The sequence below is a fragment of the Carassius carassius genome, chromosome 13, assembly GCF_963082965.1.
Source record: "Carassius carassius chromosome 13, fCarCar2.1, whole genome shotgun sequence".
NCBI classification, from domain to species: domain Eukaryota; kingdom Metazoa; phylum Chordata; class Actinopteri; order Cypriniformes; family Cyprinidae; genus Carassius; species Carassius carassius.
The window spans coordinates 28,535,113-28,556,545 of record NC_081767.1 but is presented as its reverse complement, the minus strand read 5'-3'; the positions used below and the strand labels follow the sequence as shown (position 1 = coordinate 28,556,545).

Below are 21,433 nucleotides of genomic sequence, written 5' to 3'. Positions count from 1 at the left end.
TTGCTTAAAACATATGTTCAGAAACTACTGTGATGCATGACTAAAGATACTTAACGTAAACTAACTCTATTTACCTTCTTATACATGTTCCTTATTGTGCACAATTCATCACTGGAAGTTATTTTGAAGAAAAAAGTTACTTATAAATCTAAAAACTCCAGGTTAAAAATGACTTTCTTTTTCAGCTGACGTCACCAATGCCTCTTATTTTTCAACCAAGTCATCATTCTACTATCTTGTGTCTACTTTTTAAGATCCATGATTTCTCAACAGATAAAATCAAGTCCTGCTTACTCTTTTTCTCATTGAACATCCTTTTCAAGTTGGAAATGTGCCATATTATGGAAGTAAAATGGGTTGTGAATGCCAGCCAGTTGACTTTAAAACATGCTCTACTTGGATATTTGACTGATATGTGAGGAAAAAATGTGTGAGGATATGGAAGAAAGGTTTATTTGAGCGATTCAGTTTTGAGTCTGGAAAAAATGTACAACGGGGTTATTTGATTATGTAAATCAGATGTGGGAAAGCCATTGGATGCGGAGAGAAACTATGAGCGGCTGGAACGGGCCGGTTGTGGGGAACAGGCCTCCATCCAAGCCTCTTAATGACAGTCATTGACCCCCTTCTGTCTATGACTTTTTGAGAATAAAGCCACAAAAATGCTTACATTCCTACATTCGTACAGCATAAACAGATGGAAAATTTAAGATATTCTGCTGCAAAAGGAAGGATTATTTACCTGATAGCACGAGGAAGCAATCATTTACACCCTGGAATTTCCTTACACATAAATTCACGTAGACATGAACCTGAAGGAGGGTTATCAATAATCTTCAGTTGTTTTAATAGTGATGTTCTGGGTTAGATTTTGTATTACGGTTTTATGTTGCCCTTGCCGTTCATCTGTTCATTATTTATCGCACTTCTGTGAGAAATCTGAGATTTCCATCTCTGCTGGAAATAACCTTAACTACTTCTGATGTGTTGCGAATGTGTGCAGGTGCACTTAAGTGTAAAATGCAGATTCTTTTTTGTTTTTGGGCATGAAACACTTTGCTCCAACCTTACATAAAGTAGATTAGTGGATCTTTTCCAAATACAGTATTCATTCATACTCCACATCACACATGACTTCAAGACCATAGGTGCTCAGTAGGGAACTGGCAAACATCATCTTTTCCCAGATAGTCGAAATAATGCGCACAAATGACCGGAAATGTTAAAGTTAGTCATCCGTGACTCATACAAGCCAAATCTGTCAAATTTAATCGTGAGTTTAATCACTGAAAGACATCCAAAAGCTCTCTGTTTTCCAACCTCTGTTGAAGGTCACTATGCAGACATTCACTTAAGTTCATAACTAGTGGATATGCATGATGTTTGAAATCAAAATGTGAAATGAAAAAGCAGAAGAAAGATATATGCTCATTTTTCTGGTACAAGTTTGTTTAACTGTGACGTGTTTTAATTATGCAGAAGTTATTGAAAAGGCATTTTCAATTGCTAATCTACTGAATTCAGCATCATCTAAAAAAGGATTAAAAAAGGTCTTGCTGAAGGACAGTTAATTTTTTGGCCAGGCAAATCTCAAATCTCTTCAAACATTGAATCATTCCATCAGTCGAATTCTCAAAAATGCTGATTCATTCAACGAGTCATGTGTATCGTGTGTTTCCTGGAGATTTATAATGGTTATTCTGCAGTGACTTTGTTTGGAACTATTTGGTGGAGCAAAAATACACAAACTAACTGCCAATAATGTGTCTTAAAAGTACTCAGAATTAACCTCATGTTTATTGAAATGTTGAATAAGTAATATCACACTTACAGTCCTGTTGGTAATTTGAATTTCAGACCAACGCACTCATGTGTGATATTTCTTAATGGATCAGTTCACCCCAATATTGAAATTTGCTAAAAATGTGCTCATCTTCAGGCCATACAATGAGATATCACAGTTTAAAGTTAAAATGGCACCCATTCACTGCAGAGGATCCATTAGTGAGCAAGTGATTTTGCTGAATTTCTCCAAATCTGAAATGAGGACATTTTCAGCAGATTTTCGTTTTTTGGGTGAACTATTCCTTTAAATGCGGTTGCAAACTGAAAATTTGCAAAACCCCAAAAGACCCTCTTTTGAAACAGATCTGCAAAAACTGCTCAGTCAAGATATGCTAAACCACAGATGAAAGGTTCTCTTACATTTTCAGAATATATTTATGAAGCTTTTTAATTTATTAAAAATTACTGGTTGTAAATATAAATAACTATAGGCAACTGAGGCAGCTAGGTTTAAAACCTATATGTAAATAGCAGGCTGTTCGCTTGAGAGTAATGAAGGTTTTTCCCCACACAGGAAACAGAAAATCATAAAAATTTGACATTGACAAATGACATGTACAAATAATACATGTGCAAGAGGGATTAAACTTATTTCTTATACAGGAATTTGATATTAAACTTTAGGTAATGACATTTCAGCATGCTGTATTAAACCTACATCAAATTTACATGGTGCATAATTCTTCATAAGCTTAAAGTGTTACCCAGAAGCAAACAATATGTGCTTAGGCTTTTGAGCTCTTTATCGTGAACTCAAACAAGCCATTATACTTTCAAATGTAAAGTTTGCCATGCAATTTGCAGCTGGCATTGGAATGGCATGTTTATGAAAACTTTTAATTTGTAAAAATTAAATACAATATAGATAACATTATAAATGTAAAATACTATTTTAGTTCTTTGTGCACAAAATTATCTCAAATTAAGCCATGTGGTCTGGGGGAAACAAAATGGTAATTATAGTCTCAGAAAAAAACAAAACTTATGGCACACTCATTCCTATAAGACAATTTCAGTGAAAATCCAAGTGCATGAGTTACAGTGAGATAGAAGCAAAGTGTCAGTTCCTCCTTCACTTCTGCAATCGATTACATCATAGCATCCTGCTGTTCTGTGAATGGCCACACTGAAGACTGTCTAAGTAGCCTGGGTCTCACTATTGAACTAGAATTGCATCAATATTTACTGGAACATAGAGCACTTTTTGTGTCCTTTAGCAACTACATGATTGATTTTTTCTCTCTTCCTCAGTTTCTTTTCTTCAATTTCTCAAGTCTTCAAAGGCATCCAAATACTCCCTGCTGTCTGAAGAAAGCAGTACATATTACCCATAAAGCCAGTGTTAAATGTTAAGCGTTTTCCAACTTTTGCCAAAGACAATGACTTGTTTTCTGAATGTGAGCCCTCTACTGGATGTTTTAAAATTCAGCTAATTTAGGATTGAACGTACTGTATATAGATATACTGTATTTTTTTTCATAATGGCTGTTTTATATGTTATTAATAATAGCTGACCTAGTTTTGACAAGAACTGTTCTTTCAACTGGACACATCTTCAAGTGTGAAAATGTTTCATAAAATTAACTGTGTGCCTTAATGGTATGCTGATCATCTGCATAATCACAAAATGACTCCCTTTTGATTCTTCACTTTCTTGTCTAGGAAGAATTATTAGCACATTTTACATACACGTCGCTATATTTGTGACACAATTCAATCATTAATGTTAACGCCACAGCAAATTAAATCTGAGACATGATTAATTATTACTCTCAAAGGACATGCCTTGTGGTCTTATGTCATAAGATGTATTTTAGGGTGTACAAGAAAGATTTAAAGGAATAATTCATCCAAAAATGAAATTTGCTGACAATTGAATTCACCCTTAGACCATCCAAGATGCAGATGAGTGTTCCTTAATCAGAACGGAGAACATCAGAACACTGGAGAAAGCAATATTATAGATAGAGAACCAAGGTTAAGTTAAAAACATCATAATAGAATTTGTTTATTACAAACACGCAGCTTTTTACTTCACAAGACATTAACTGATAGACTGGAGTTATGTGGATTACTTGTGGATTATTGTGATGTTTTTATCAGCTGTTTGGATCCATTGGTGAGCAAGTGATGTAATGCTAAATTTATCTAAATCCGTTGCAATGGTGAAACAAACTCATCTACATCTTGGATGGTCTGTGGGTGAGTGTTTCAGCAAATTTTCATTATTGAGTGATCTATTGCTTTAAATACATCTGTGCATTTATTTAAACTGTTTTGCAGTTCATATTTCATGCTAGTGTGACATTAACTAATTTCATGATACTATATCAATCTACTAAAATCTGCTTTGAACCTTGAAATATACTGATAAGCATCATGATAATAGAGGTGGTAAAACTGAAGTCCACACGATAAATGTATGTTCATTCTGAGTGGCGTTGCCATATACAGTATGGCAGTAATAAACAGTGCAAAGTGTGCAATAAACGTAAAATGCAACATAAACTCTCCCATGGTAAAATTATAAACAAATTAAACATAAAAAATGAATCTTGATATTCACGATTGCCTACCATTTAAATAGGTCAAAATAATCGAAGAGCACATATTTTCATTATTTAAAATGTCTTTCATTCTGTTAATTGTGCCAGGGACGCCAAAAATCAATTTAGTTGATTTGTTTATATGGAAAGCACCCCCGCCCCGAATATTATTATTCAAAATGTTTTATTTGACAAAAGAATATTTATTTTATGCAAGAAAAAGGGAATCAAACATTTTGCAAACATTTGTGTGCAATAGAGGGTTAAGTCGGACCGTGTGTATGTGTGTACATACCCAGGAGGAGGGGTTGTGCGCACGCGCACTGGAGCCAACTAACCACACGCGACTCAATCACGACATTTATTCGGCGTCCACTATGCATCATCCCAACACTCTCGGTGTAAAGACGCCCAAACACAGTCGAGCGTACTGTAAATACTGTATGTGTACCATCCCTCTCTAGCCTACAGGATTCTCTCCGTAAATAACATGGGTTAAGAGGAGGATGTCTGGATAATTCATTTCAACTCTTTGCAAGGATGGGGACTCGGATATTGGTTTTTGGCAGAGGCATTTTGACAAAGACGAAGAAAGAATTCAAAGAAGGGCTTTAATATCATCCTTCTACTCTTTAGTTTCATTTCCTTCTTTTCTTTTTGGAGATGATCGCAGAGTTGGTGAGCAGCGCCGTGGCACTGCTCCTGTATGTCAACACACTGGACGCCGATTTCTGCTACGATGACAGGTATGCAGTGAATGAACCTGATACAGCTGCACGTTCTTGATCGTCGTAGTGAGTTCACCGGTTTCATAGCAACCGGAGAATGTTGAACAGAATGTAGTAGCGGCGCTTTTGTTCTTTTGATTCTGTTACATGTTGCGACAGCGCGGGGAATGGCGGCGCGAGCATGACAACTGTCAGCTGATAAACAGCCAGTCGTGCAAGTTTGAAACATTATTGAGTCTTGAGCATGTGTTGCCGGTTTTTTTTTTTTTTTTGGGAATGCACTCAAGGACGCGGATCACGTTCTGTCTATTTGTGATTGTCGGGAAAGTGATGAAGCCTAAGAATATCACACGTTGTCGGTTAAATTATAACAGGGGAATTGTCAGCCTGGGGGATCTGACCGTGTTTGTGCCGGGTAATTTAGAATTAGAGGCAGATGGTGATATTTAGGAATGGGAATTGTGTTCCGGAACAAATGTTTGGATTATTATTGCATGCGATTCGGGTTGCATGCATTTACTGCCCTCAGCAGTCTGTTGTCAAAATGACTGTAAATATTTAAACTCTAAAAATAATATAATATTTCTACAAAAAATATAAATGCTGACTGACACATGAGGCTTAATATTAAAAAGTGTGTTAACAAACTTTAAATCCCTGTTGGGCGGCATAAGAGATCCAATTAAATCTAAACGTAGCCTATATTAAATAATACTAAAAATATATTCTATATATTTAATTAATAAATAGAATATTCATGCAAAACTCATATATGTTTATCTGCACATTTTCTTGTTAAAACCTATGATTGAAGTCTCACAAACCTTATTATTGGTCCAATTATTGGTTCATTTTGGATGGGACATTACGAATGTAATTTCCGGTTCGAGTGAGTCAGATCGATTCATTAACAACTCCGACTGATTCATGTGTTTTTTATGCCGTGTAAACACCAGATCATAGGAATAGTTTGTCCTGCAATCGGACAGTATACCAGTCGCACTGAATGAGAAGAACCGACTCATAACTCAAATGCAATGAAAATATCGTGAATTTCTGCAGCCAGCTCTTAGTAATATTCAAATACGCATTGTAAATCAAATATCTCATCACCTGGTCCAGCTAAAAATGCTGGGTTGTTTCAACCCAACTATGGGTCAAATATGGACTAACACAGCTGTTGTTTAACCCAACAGCTGGGTTAGTCCATATTTGACACAACAACAGCTGAGTTAGTCTTTATATTATTTAAATTGTGTGTGTGTGTATATATGTGTGTGTGTATATAATAAATATATATATATATAGAATATATATTGAAACAACCCAGCATTTTTAGTGTGGACTGCAAAGCCACATGTCCATCAACTTTCTCACTGAGAGAACGGTAGCTTTTCATAATCTTTTTTTCCCCTCCACCCCATGGGGATGGCAAATTTATTTTCCTAAGTGGCGTTATGGCACGTTATAATAACATTAACGGAAACTAGAGCTGCACGACAGTTACGCGCCGTTGAGAAGCAATAATCCAAAGAGCAAGAGAGCGAGGAGCATGTCCTCGATCGCCATTTGTTAAATGAATGTATCTCCAGGGTTAGAATCCACTCATTTATTTAATTAAATGCCTACTGACATTCATATGCTATAAAAACCATATAGGCTTAACATGATTTTTTTCATGATTCATGATTTCATGTTTCTTGCTGTACTTGACTATCTCAGAAATGTGTGGAATCTTAAAGATGGGGTTCATCATTTTCCTCCGGTCGTCAAGACATGCATTTCACTGTCAAAGCAGAGCTATTAGAGCGAGTTTGAATCCTCTGGGATATAATACCAAATTTCCAGTTACTACAGGTTTTGCAGATTGTGCATTGTATTGGTTTTGTTGGGTAAGCTGCAGTCTCAGTAGATTTGTCAAGTAGTGCCTTCTGTTTTTCAAATGCCTCATGGTTGTAATCAGTAGCAGACATCATTTAATACCAGAAATGACATTTTGTCTGACGGCGTTCCCTGAGGTGAAAGGAGCATTGAAACAAGTGTCAGGCCGGTCCTGGGCAGTGTTACGCCTCCTGTGCTAGTTATCGTTTAATTAACCTTGAGAAAGAGCAGATGTGACAAGGTGGGGAAGAGAAGCTTTTTTCTTTTGAATCCTGATATCACACGTGTAAAGGAGAACCGTCTCTTAAATCACTTCACTGACCTCTGTTATTCAAACCAAAGACTTGTGAGGACCAAGGTTGGTAACATTTAAGAGAGGACTATCAGATATCCCGGGTCGTATAAGGGCTTTATTAAAAACGGGAGGTTGGCATTTGATTTTGGAGCATAATAAAAACACTGAGGAATTGGGGTTATGATTTTTAATGTGGAGACAGGAAACTGAGCACTTAGCAAAGTGGTTCTGCACATATATATTGCAACCAGAGTAATGCACAAAACATTCGCTTCAAAATGCTGGCTTAAATGCACCCAAAACTGAAAGATGTGAACTTTTGATGGCAAAGGCATCATGAATTATTCATCAACATTATATTGTATGTCTGGATTGCCTAGTCACTTTTCAAGCATGACATTTAGTTCCTTTTTCAGGCAACTCGCAGCTGTTTTGTGTTGGAAGAATTTCTTAACAGGAATTATTGTTTTAAGGATTATAACAGAATTCTAAGTGAAAAACATATTCCCGATTTAAATTATTTACCTTTTAAAAGTGCATCTGCATCTCTTGTGGTTTTATACATGATGCAATCCTAAATCCATTTATGGAAAGTCGGTTACTGCAAATCTAAAGGGAAATTGCCCCTCTAATAATACAAGAAGTAACTATTACTACATTTTATATCGCGTCATCATTTAAAAACTTCAGCTGCTTCCTCCCCTGGAATCCGTGTACCGTTTGTGCTGTTGTGACACACCATCGCTCAGATCTCGCTCAGTAAGCTCGACTTTAGTGCTGTGTGTCCAACTTTCCCTAGGGAGCTCTCTGTATCTGCTCTCCATCTCCATATCACACTTGACCCTGACACCTGCGCTACAGAGTGGAGCCCATAACTTGTGGAGCTCATGTCTGTGATGCTGTAATCCACACACCCAGAGCAGAGATGGAGAAAAGAGTGGATAGATGCCAGGGCTGAGTTATGGCCTCATCTCCGTGGCCTGCTGTGAACCTGTCCAGAGGCCTGATAGATGAACTCGCATGAGGAATCGTCGTCATTCACCTGAAATTGAGGGCAAACCCCTTGCCATTTCAAGTTCTACCCGGCTGTATTTATTTGTGGTTTGTGGTTTTAGAAAGAGACGGCTTTGAATCAGATAAATGGGTTCCGAAAATGGCTAATTTTTCTTTGTCATGTCCAGTAGAATCAGATTTTGAGTACTTCCTCCACAAGTACTTATAACGACAGCATGAAATGGCATTTGCAAAGCATTCATATTCCATAATGTGACAGTTTACAGAGTGTAGAAGAATATAAAGCTGAAAATAATGCAATGTGAGATTTGTTTGGACCGTGAAAAGTCGACCATGTTGGACTATGATGGTATTGGTTAATGATTTTTTTCCCATTTCTGTGGAACCTTGGCTATGTAAGGAGAAATTATCAAATATGTATGTAAATGTTGTGGCTATGGAAACAAGGAGGGTTTGAACTGAATGAATAGGTATCCTTTTTTCTTTTTCTTTTTAATAAAATTTTCATGTCAAATGGGATTAAACAGGTTTTGAGTACTTAAAGCATTCTGCATAATGTTATTTATATATATTTTATTATATGATATTGGTTTGAGACTGAGAGTATTTTATTTAGTGGAGAACTTTGCAGCAGTATTTTATTTCTTATTCTTTTTTATTATATATATATTTTATTAAAAAGTATTTTAAAAAAGTGTAAACAAATTGTTAAAAAAGTTTATAGTAATAAACAACCTGCAGTTTAATGTTTGCATTTCTTTCCCTTACTGTACCGAAAATGAACCGAACCGTGACTTTAAAACCGAGGTACGTACCGAACCGTGATTTTTGCGTACCGTTACACCCCTAATATATATATATGTGTGTGTGTGTGTGTGTGTGTACTGTATTTATAATTTTATATTTCTTTAATTAGTTTTTATAATATAGATTAAAAAGACAAAATATAAAAATATATTAATTTTCAGATTACAGAAGTAAATAAGTTGTGAACACATCATTTTGCTTTTAACAATGTAAATACTATCAATTTCTATTTTCTTTATTGCCCAAAAATGTGTGTTTCCCAAGTATGTTTCAAAGAAGCATGTCTTTGGTGCTTTAAGCTTTACACTGTAAGAATTGGATGTCATATTAAACCTCCCCACTGACTCTTCTCCATTAAGCAATTTTCCAAGTGGTTCTGCTAGTAGTTTCCAAGCCTGTTTAGCTGAAGCTGCAGGGATGAGCTGGTGTGCACTTTAAATAGCCTGCGCTATTGGTTTGGATTTTGTGGTGCAGTCTGGCCCTGTTCTCCTCAGGCTCTGCTGGAGTGTCCACCCTGTGGATCCGACCATACACTTTGGCTCTGTGGTGATGTCGAGAACCATGGGCGGCAACCCAGACTTGGAGCATCTCTTTCCTCAATCCATCCATCCCAGCAGTACCCTGTAATTATCTCAGAGAAAGAAAAATTAGAGCGAGAGACACTCTATGGCTCGCACCACCCCTACACGGCCTCCTTTTAATCCTCCAACAGCTCAGTCCAGATGGTCATGTTTGCAAGGCATTGTGGGTGTTTTTTATTTTATTTGTTTTGTCCCTCCTTTTCTGTACTTTTGTTTAAGGAGGATTCATGGTGAGTGTGATGTAGACATCAGCGTTCCAGATGACTGTGATTATGCAATTGACTCAAAGAGTCTCTTGAGACAAGGCACTTGTGTCATTGGCGTGTTGTGGTCAAGTGTAATGTGTGTGTTCATACTTCAGCCAGACAACATAGAGACTCGTTGTTCGTTAGTCTGTTGTGTTTTCTGCATCACTATTTATTAATAAGTGCAATGCGTTTACTGGCAAGACTTGTAAATTGTTGACTTTATACTTAGATCGTTTGTCACAGTTTTTGGGATAAGATTAAAAACTGAGGCTCATAAATTCTTATGCACAGACAGTGCAAAACTTCTCCAAGTGCATGCCAGTGGCCTGCGAGTTTAAGAGACTTCAAGCTGTGGGTTAAGTCATATAACTTCAGGGAGTATTTTGGCACATCCAGAATGGGGGAAATGTATTGCCTCATCTTTAGGTTTGAGTAGAGATGCAATAAAATAAAGAACCAGATTGAACAGCCACCTGTGCAATTTAAGTTAAAGCTGCTTATGAAATAGCTGCATTTTGCTTTAAGTTCACAATGGTGTGACAGTAGTCTGTCATTGCATGAGTGTATAGATGGAATCAGAGCCCAAAATTTACATTATCTCAGTGACACATGCTAGGTAAATTGGTTTTGGTGAGTCAGTTTGTAAGTGTAACTAGTTGGTTGGTAACTTTATTAGGAAAAACAACGTTAAGGAGTATAAGTCGAATAAGAACTCCGTGTAAATGACGTGTGAATTGACTCTTACGTACAGGTTACTAAAGAAAAGATCTGTTGATGCATACGTTTCATGAGGACCTCAGTGGAATTTTTATTTTGTATTTCTATAGATTTTTCTTTTATGGTTTTATAAGCGTCATAAACACGCAAAGGAGAAAAACGGCTAAATTATATATTTACAGTAGATTTAAAATTATACTTTTTATTAATTTAAATGATGTAAAAAAATGACTGTCAAAAACATTTAAATTAGTAATTAGTTTAGAATTGATAAATCAACTATCACTACACTTAACCAATGGTGAATAAATCAGGAACATTTGCCAATCAAAATTGACCAATCGTTAATGTTTATGACAATACTATTAAACTATAAATATTAATACACTGTACATTTTTTTTTACATAAATATAACTTGTTGAAATCAATTATTTTCCATGTGCTTTGTATTATTTTACATGTGCATTTGTTAGATGCGATTATCCAAAGCATTGACGTTACACATTTTATTAGTATAGACTGTAAAACAGTGTTCTAATTGCCCTCAGGAATAACTGGATTTGCAAAGGATTGTTGACGGTTAATAGTTGTGGAACGTATAGACGTTTTTGTTCTCTATGAGGCTCCTGTTTGGCCAATCTCTCTGTGATGTATTCTTACTCCTGAATTCTGGATCAGCGACCTTCTGACAAACCACAAACTCTATTAAACACAACCCGCTCTACTGTATGTGTGTGTGGTTTTGGTGTCTCCCACTGAGTAATCTGACTAATAATAACTATGGCCGTGAACTGGTAAGGTGAACTTTCTCAAGGCTGTAATCTCAGACCAACCATTTCTCCAATTACTGCAGTCCAGCTGTGTCCGGGGTCTAAACTGAGTGTAAAACATCATTCTGTATGTCTCTGACAGAAATACCTATGCAGTAGTACATTCTAAAATGTTCTGAAAAGATACTTAGCCTAAAGATTAGGACTGGTATCACTAACTATCTCACGATAAAGAATGCAATAAAGCCAGTGGATTTAGTCTCTCTCACAAATCATACTGTTTAAAAAATGTTGACTTGTAGTATATAATAAAAAAAAAAAAATCATGTATTTATGATGTTTGACAAGGATCCAAAGTAGCAGTGCTATATTTTGAAAAGGGAACAGCTATGCAAATAATTTTTTATAACTTATCATTCATCCTTTGCAATGGCAAAATCATATTATATTAATGTAAATGTGAAGTGCTATATAAATGTAATGGACTATTACTATAATAATAATTATTATTATTATTGTTATTATATATAGTTAATAATAATGCTATATATGAAATTGATATGTAATTGATAATTCTTTATCAATTATCAATTTCTTTCGAAAAGAAGAATATTATGTATTATATTTAGAAGAGCTATTAAACATCAGATCAAAGCTCTTCCTTTTTAATAGTTTAAGAAGTATGCTTTAATCATTTGCAGATTACTGCTTTATGGACATCAGACAATGGAGCAAACTATTATCATATTTACTGTGTGCTTTATTTTTACTTCAATAAAATACTCAAATCATGCAGGTGCCTCTTGATAACCATGTCCGTTGTCCAGATGGCGTCTAGACTGAAATCTCGGGATTGGGAGCAAAGCCTAGGTTTTTCCCTTCTCTTCTCAATCGTTGGGTAAGCAGAGGGGGTCTCTCTCTCTCTCTCTCTCTCTCTCTCCAGCTTGATTATTGAAGTGAAGCACTGTCAGAACAGACTGAGATTGGATGGCCATCATTCCACTCTATTGGCTCTCTGAGGGAGCAGATTCTTTTTGTGATTGCCAGGGCAGATGATTGTCATTTGTGATTTGTGGGCCCGAAATGAACTGCAGGCCAGAGCAGCCTGACCCATCGCTGCCCATGGGGCTCTAAAATGGGTTGTTGGTCATAGCTGATGTCCTTTCAGGCCTTCTAAAACAGACAGGCCGTAATCAGCGCTGAAAGAGAGAGGCCATATGTACAGCAGCTTTACTGCACAGTAGAAGACAGCAGTGCAGATTAACTTTATTGTACACACTGCTGGATCGCATGGCTACCTCTACAATCACGCTGCGTCTTTGTGGCTGTCATTCAATTAAAACCTAACAGATTATCTGTCTAGATTCATTATTTTGGCCGCTTTCTTCACTGCCCCCTTCAATTATCGAAGTAATCATATTAGCCACCAATAAGATAGAATTATACCTACATATATGCACTTCACTGGAGTTCTGTTCTAACCTTTGCCCTAAAAACTAGGCTTACGCAATATAAAAATAATATAATATACAAAATAATAATAATCAACAACAAATAAGAATACTGGGAATAAGAGTAAAAATTATTATTATTTTCATTTTTGAAAAGTTTAGTAATAGTTTTTTGGTCAATTTCTCCACCTTCATTTAGCTTTGCATTGTTGTTATGAAGCTTTCTGTTACAATACATAAATGAGCATTTTATTAATTTTGCAGTCAACTTTGGCATTAAATAAATAAAAACATACATGCAGTAAATTATGACTTGTTTCTTTTGTACTCTTCAAGAATGCTATGCATAAGAACATTATTAAAATTATTATTATTATTATTATTATTATCCATTTTTGGTCAATGTCTTTACCCTTCATTTAGCTTTGTATTGTTGTTATTCGGCATTATATCACAATAAATAAATGAGCTTTTTATAAAATTCTCAGTAAACTTTGACATTGATTTTAATAATAAACAAATATATAAATAAATCACAACTAAATAAGACTACAAATTCACATTCAGAAAGGTTCATATACAATGAAAATGCAAAGACAACTGTGTTTTGTTTTGCATAGAGGAGTATATATATATATATATATTTTTTTTTGGCGCACCACTCAATATGAGAGCTGCAGTTTCAGTGTGATTTATTTTTATTTTTTTTAAATTTTTCAGGCTTTATCTAAGCTGCAGAAATATTAGATGTGCGTATGTCATATCACAGTTCAAATCAAGTCGCAATATTTGTTAAAATAACACAACTACTGCAAACCCTCTCAGAAATTACATTACAGACGAGAGTGAACTTGTAAAAGAATGAACAACAAAACTTGGCTGCACCGACAGAAAGATGGATGTGAGTTAGTTTGCTCTTGCTTCAGGGGATATTTAGATGGAAGTTTTCCCACAAAATATTGATGATAGGACTTATCATATCATTACATTACACACAGGTCAAATCATTTTCTTTCATTTCACTAGATTGGTAATGGCCAGAGACATGAGTTTTGATTTAGAGCAAATGTTCTTGATGGATCTAATCTCCTGTCCTGTGCTGGCCTGCCTTCATTTTAATAGGATTAGCAGTGGCCTGTGGATTGTGGGGGGTGCTGTGTCAGTAAAGCGTTTTGAAGCACAACCCCCCCCCCTGTTGCTAGCATATAAGGAGGATGCTATAATACACTTGAAAAAATAAATAAAGCATGCCTCTCTTTTCTTTGGTCTACCTTCTAGTGTCTCCTGTGCCTGCAGAGGAAGCTGGGACTTGACCGGGCCAAAAAGCTTTTGTGCTTTGTGGAGATCTGTGAGGTCTCTGTTCACTTTTCTGCCTGGGCACACCATTAGCACTCACTGATGAGAAATAAACCTCGGATGTGTTGCCTGTTGGCTCAAACAAAGAAGCGCTCGTTTTTTGTTTACTTGGGGAGGGAGCAGATGCAGTGCCTTGTGTATCACCTGTCAGAATCAATCTGATCAGCCCTGGCAAACATGTATGTGCCGGAACAGACATCCTCCACTGAAGACCAGAGCGTTATTTGGGTGTATTTAGGCACTTTAGTTGTTGCTGTTGTTTTTGATTATCTGTTGTCATGCATGTCATCTGCTTATACTTCATCAGCATTTTTTGGTATTGTACATTTGAATGTGTAATATTCTTCAGAAATGTCAAATATGGTTTTAATGCAGTTCAATGCATTTTCACTTCAACAAAAAAAAAAGCAAAAAAAAGAAAGTGACTCTTAAGATTGTAGCTTTAAACATTTTTAAAATATATGATATATAAAATAGTTTTCTAAAAACAAATATTTTTTAATGTGATATAAAGTGTATGTATGTAATAATATTAAGGATAGAATAAAAACAATATACAAAATAATATATGTTTTGCACTTAGTTTTGTGTGTGTGTGTAAATTTATTTAATGTGTAAATAAGTTTTAATTTTTTTTTTTTTTATTTAATTAAAAAATATATAATTTTAATTTTTTTTTTTTTTTTTTTTTATTTCTTTTTATCAGAACAAGGTACATTGAAAGTATTCCGTGACAAACACTATTAAAGGCTTTGCTTTTTCAAAATTTTCACCAACAGATTCCCATCCCAACACAACACCCCAGATACTAGAAAAAAAAAAAAAAAAAAAAAAAAAAAATATATATATATAAAAAAAAAAAAAAAAAGAAAGAGTAAAATAAAGAAAGGAGAGGAGGGGGGTCCTCAAATTACTTTAAAGACTGAGGAGTATATTCTTCTCAAAATAGTTTATTAAAGGGTCCCATGTTTTGTAAAATGTTCTGGTTGAACCCCTGAGAAAATATTTAATTTTTTCAGTTTTTAGAAACATCATTAGATCACTAAGCCATGATGACATATTAGGTGGATTGTGTGATTTCCACTCTAGGAGAATTCTTCTTCTAGCTATTAATGTGGCAAAAGCCAGGGCATTCTCTTTATTTTTATCTATTTGGAAGTCGTCACCTCTGACTCCAAACAGAGCCATTATTGGGTTAGGGTGAATTTTTATTTTAAAAGCTGAGTATAAAACCTCAAAGACTGAAAACCAAAATTGTCTCAGTTTAGGACATGACCAAAACATATGGGTTAGATCTCCCTTCGATGCCTTGCAGCGGTCACACGTTTCATCTATATTTGGGTACAGTTTAGCCAATTTTGTTTTACTGTAATGAATACGGTAGAGAACTTTCATCTGAATCAGATTGAGTCTTGCACAAGATGAAGTCCCATTTACTCGATCAACAGCTCTATCCCAGGTGTCTTTAGATATGTCTATTCCTAACTCTCCTATCCATTCTGTTTTGATCTTTTCTATTGATACATTTTGGAACGACATGATCAGGTTATAAATTTTTGAAATAAATCCCTTAAGGTGTGAAGGGACCCTCAGAACTAAATCTAAACGTGACTCAGAGGGTAATTGTGGAAACACAGAGCAGTGGGCTTGGATAAAGTGACGAACCTGAAGAAATCGAAAAAAATCTGAGTTTTGAAGGCTAAATTTTTTAACAAGATCATTGTAACTAGCAAAAGTATTATCAATAAAAAAGTCACTACATTTAACTAGGCCTAGGTGTTGCCATTGCTTGAAAGTAGAGTCTAGCTTGGCAGCCGGGAAAAGATGATTATTACATATGGGGTTTTCCAAGAGAAAATCTGTGAGTTGAAATGCTTGTCTGAATTGGTTATATATTTTGAGAGTCGAAATTACAACTGGACTTGAGGAAAACTGCGATGGTGAGAATGGTGACTTCATTGTAATTAGCACGGCAAGTGATGTTGACTGGCATGTTTTAGCTTCCGCTGCACACAAGTCCGTATGTGGAGACTGAAACCAATAAATGACTTTTTGTAAATTTGCTGCCCAATAGTAATGTAACAAATTCGGGAGAGCCAATCCTCCATCTTTTTTTGGTCTCTCAAGAAGCTCTCTACGTATTCTTGGTTTTTTGCCACCCCAAATAAAGGAAGACAGCAACCTATTAGTTGACTGAAAAAAGGACTTTGGCAGAAAAATTGGAAGACTCTGAAACAAATACAATAATCTGGGTAACACATTCATTTTAACACAATTGATTTTACCAGCTAGAGACAAATATATAACACTCCATCGTTGGAAGTCAGATTCAAGTTTTTTAAGTATGAGACTGTAATTTGCTTTAAACAGACCAGTGTATGAACGAGTAATATTAATTCCTAAGTATTTAAATCCTGATTTTGATATGCAAAAGGGCAAGTCTGTATCCATAATCTGATCTGCCATATGGTTTATAGGGAAGCATATACTTTTAGAAAAATTTAGTTTATAACCTGAAAAGAACCCGAAGTCTTTAAATATTTTCACAATCTGAGAGGCACATGACAGCGGGTTAGTTATAAATAATAATAAATCGTCAGCATATAAAGAAACTTTATACTCGACATTCATTCTTTTAATACCACAAATAGACTGTGAGGTTCTGAGTACTGATGATAGTGGCTCTATAGCCAAAATAAATAGCAAAGGGCTAAGGGGACAACCTTGCCGTGTACCTCTAGACAGAGAGAAATATTGTGAGCATATTTTATTTGTGATTACGGCTGCCTTTGGTTGATGATAAAGCAGGCGAATCCAGGAAGTGAATTTTGAGCCGAATCCAAATTTGTCTAACACAGCAAATAGATAGTTCCACTCAACTCTATCAAATGCTTTCTCTGCGTCCAGAGAAATAATCACTTCAGGACTACTCTCCGACGCAGAGGAATGCACAACATTAAGAAGTTTACGAATATTAATGAAGGAGTGGCGCCCCTTAATGAAGCCCGTCTGGTCTTGTGAAATAACATCTGGAATTATATGCTCTACTCTAGAGGCTAATACTTTAGATAAAATTTTTACATCTACATTTAATAAGGAAATCGGTCTATAGGAACTACAATCCAGGGGGTCTTTATCTGGCTTCAGGAGAACTGTGATATGGGCCTGTGTAAGACTTGATGGCAATGTCGACTGTTCAAGAGAATTATTGAACATACTGAGAAGTAAGGGAGACAATTTTGAAGAAAATTTCTTATAGAACTCGACGGGAAATCCGTCTGGTCCCGGGGCTTTACCGCTTTGCATAGCTTTGATTGAATCTTCTATCTCTTGAAGTTGTAAAGGTTTATCCAGATTACTCTTTTGATCTTGTTTAACTGAGGGTAAGTTTACATTAGCTAGGAATGTTGACATAAGAGTGTCATCGTGTGGAAATTCGGAAGTATACAAATCTGAATAGAATTTTTGAAAAGTAGAATTAATTTCTTGAGGATCCACTGTAATTTCTTGACATGTTTTCCTAATCTGGGGAATATGCTGGGATGCTGATTTAATCTTTAACTGTTGGGCGAGAAGACGACCTGCCTTTTCTCCATGTTCATAAAACCTAGTACGGGCAAAAACCAGATCACGCTCTGTTTTTTCTGTCGATAATAAATCATATCTGGTCTTAAGGCTCAGTTTTTCTCTATGTAGTTCTGGTGTTGGAGCAATAGCATATTGGTGATCAATTTTCTGTATAGATTCAATAAGTTTTTCCTGTGTTTGTTTCTTTACTTTATTACGTGAGGCAGAATACGATATTATTTCACCCCTTATTACAACCTTGAATGTCTCCCATAATAATGATGGTGATATAGAGTCTGTTTTATTCGTTAGTAGAAAGTTGTCAATCGCGCTAGATATGAATTGGCAAAAGGTTGCATCTGAAATTAAAGTAGTGTTCAGTCTCCACACAGGCTGCGATGAGTAATTATAAGAAAAACAAATATCAAGAATGACGGGGGCATGGTCTGATTCAACAATAGCAGAGTATTCTACCTTTTTTATTGAGGGGATAAGCCTTTTATCAGTAAAGAAATAATCTATCCTTGAATAAGTCTGGTGGACATGTGAAAAGCAAGAGAATTCTTTTTTATCAGGAAATAAAAACCTCCATGGATCCACACAACCAATTTGCGTCATATAACCAGCGAGAGTCTGAGACATTTTTAAAAGGGGTACCGTTTTAGGGTTGGAACGATCCATAGTTGTATCCATCACACAATTCATATCTCCACCGAATATAAGATGGTAAGTGTTTAAATCCGGTAACAAGGAAAATATTTTTTTAACAAAGTTAACATCATCCCAATTGGGTGCGTAAACACTGACCAAGACTACTGGAATATTGAAGAGATGACCTGATACAATAATGAACCGACCTTGGGGATCTGAAATCGTTCCAGATGCAGTAAACTGTATTCTTTTGTGAATAATAATTGCTGCACCCCTAGCCCTATGGCTAAAACTGGAGTGGTAGACCTGGCCGACCCAAGTTTTCCTCAGTCGATTATGATCCTCAGTACGTAGGTGTGTTTCCTGTAAAAAGGCTATTTCTGTATTTAATCTCTTCAAATGCGTAAATATGCGAGTTCTTTTTACTGGTCCGTTTAAGCCTCTAACGTTCCAACTAACAAACCGCACAGCTGACCCTCCAGTACTTGTAACTTTATTACCAGTGTCTACCATTATTTATCGATAGTTGTCTGTGTGCCCAAATATCGTATACCCCCATAAGATGTATCTTCTGTCTGTGACTGACGTCCCATAGAAAATGCAGAGAGAAAGAGAAAGAAAAAGAAAAAAAAAAAAAAAAAAAAAAAGGACCCCCCCCCACCCCCCAGCAAATGGTACATTTTGACAAACCCAACCAAACTATAATACATTCTAGATTTGTCTGTTGAACAAAGACAAACCGCAGCTCACAACTATCTTTCAACTTCCGATGATCCAAGTCCATATCCTTTTCCGTTATATCCCAGAGCTCCCGACATAATGTAGCAAACCAGAAAAACGTAAGCATAAAATGTAAAATCAAGCCTACCAATAAATGTATTTGCAGACCACAGGTACCATTACCAGACACAGTGCCGTAATGATTAACAAAAAATGTGAATGTAACCAAAAATAAATAAATAAATGCTATATAAATAAAACTTATTCTTCAAAAATAAATAAAAATAAACAAATGAATAATAATATATACAATTTACTACATTCCGGGCCAATCAACGGTAAAGTTGTTCGTCATCATTACTACTAGGCTATTGAATAATCTGTTAACTAGCACAGCTAAATAAAGTGCATTATGTAATAGACCTAAAACAGACCTATCACCTGATATCAAATGTAGGATCTATGACCTAGGCCTAATAAATGAATTGTAAAAATAGGGCATTGCAATTGTCAACGCAGAACATAGACCACCCTAAAACAAAAAGTGCACTTAAAGATTGTGCTGAGATGTAAGTTTTCCAGTCTTTGTAGTGTTTTTAGGCCTACCTAGTCAAAATGTCTCTTCTGTAATTCTTAATATTGCAGCCATAATATCAAGGTTTATTCACGTCTGGCAATCCGCTGTTCGTAGAACTGTTGAGCTTCTTCAGGCGTATTGAAAAGCAGGGTTTCGTCCTCAAAACGAACTCGTAGTCGTGCTGGATGAAGCAACTGGAATCGTACATCGTTCTGATACAGCAACTGTTTGACGTTTTTAAAAGCGGCGCGTTTTCTGACGAGATCGGCGGAGATGTCAGGGTAGATCCTCAAAGTAGAGTCCTTATACTTTGCCTCATGTTGTCTGGCCCATCTTAGCGCTTTTTCCTTCTCCTGAAATCTGTGAAAACACACAACCAGTGGGCGAGGATGCCGACCTTCCTGTGGTTTTGGCCCCAAAGATCGATGTGCTCGTTCCAATTCAGGAGGTTTTTCAAAAACTTCGGGACCCATGACTTCCATTAACATCTCGGACACGAACTTGATTGTGGATTGGCCTTTCTCGCTGTTCTCTGGGACGTTTAAGATCCTGAGATTTGCTCTCCGCGACCGGTTTTCCAAGTCGTCGACTCGATCCAGAAGTGTCGCGTTTTGCTCTTTCAGAGTTTTGATAGTCGTTTCGGCCGTAGCCAGCGCAGCGAAGTTATCGCCCGCGAGTGTCTCTGTAGCACACAAGCGGGACTGGAAACTTGCCAAAGTCTCCGTTAAAGCATTCACCGATGCCTGAAGCGGCGCCATCGACTCTTGGATCAGAGCGGAGATGTCCTCTTTTATCGAAGCTCGCTGCTTTGTTAGCTCTGTTACTAGCTGGCTCATGGAGACACCGTCATTATCTGGAAGAGCTTCTTCAGACTTCCCTGCGCTAGCCATCGTGGCTAACTTGCTAGCTAAACTGGTTCTCGTTATTGGTGGGGCATTTGCTGCCGCTTTGTTCTTACTCATCTTGCTGTATCAGTACGATTGTCGTAAGCACCACTTCAACGTTTATAAAAACGATTTAGACTGCTTAAATTGCGCTATTAAAGTGTAATTTATCTGAAACTGTCGGGAGCTCTGCCGACACGTGTCTGCACCTCACATTGCCAAACCGGAAGTCTCCATATAATTTTAATTTAATACATTTTTTTTAATGTATACATTGAAATGTATGTATATAACATTATTACATTATATTTCTATTAGAAATAAAAAACAATACAATAAAATATATAACAATTCTATAATCTTATATTCGTTTTTATAATGTTTATTAGTTTGACATTATGTATTATATATATATTATATATATATATTTTTTTAATTTATGTATGTTCGCTGTAATAAATCTGCATTGAATTTTTAAAGATCATATGAAACTGTATTTTTTTTTTTTAAGTTGTTGCACTTATAGGAAGCAGTGCATGAGATTCATTGAGCTACTGTAAATAGAAATAATTTAACTGAGACTTTCAGCAATCCAACAAGATCTTGAAATATTTGCGCAAATCTTATAATGCATTTATGCATAGTCAACAAATGTTGTTGTTTTTGGCTCAGACTCAGTAAAGCTTTCATTTCTCGAGGGGTTCAGTTCCACAGTCCTTTCTCTACACTGATCTTATCGTTGTGATTACCTTTGATTCAGCAATCTTGTGGCAGAGATGACTTTACCAACCTCA

General features: G+C 36.0%; 1 protein-coding gene across 1 annotated transcript in view; it reads left to right on the top strand.

The window, feature by feature from the left end:
• The first annotated feature begins 4,710 nt into the window (after nucleotides 1–4,710).
• The window catches only part of LOC132156286 (protein O-mannosyl-transferase TMTC2-like), a 112,652-nt gene continuing 95,929 nt past the window's right edge, over nucleotides 4,711–21,433 (top strand). Inside the window, exon 1 of the mRNA XM_059565223.1 lies at nucleotides 4,711–5,137. Coding sequence (XP_059421206.1) covers nucleotides 5,055–5,137 — 83 coding nt within the window. The 5' untranslated portion in view covers nucleotides 4,711–5,054. The remainder of the gene's footprint in view (nucleotides 5,138–21,433) is intronic.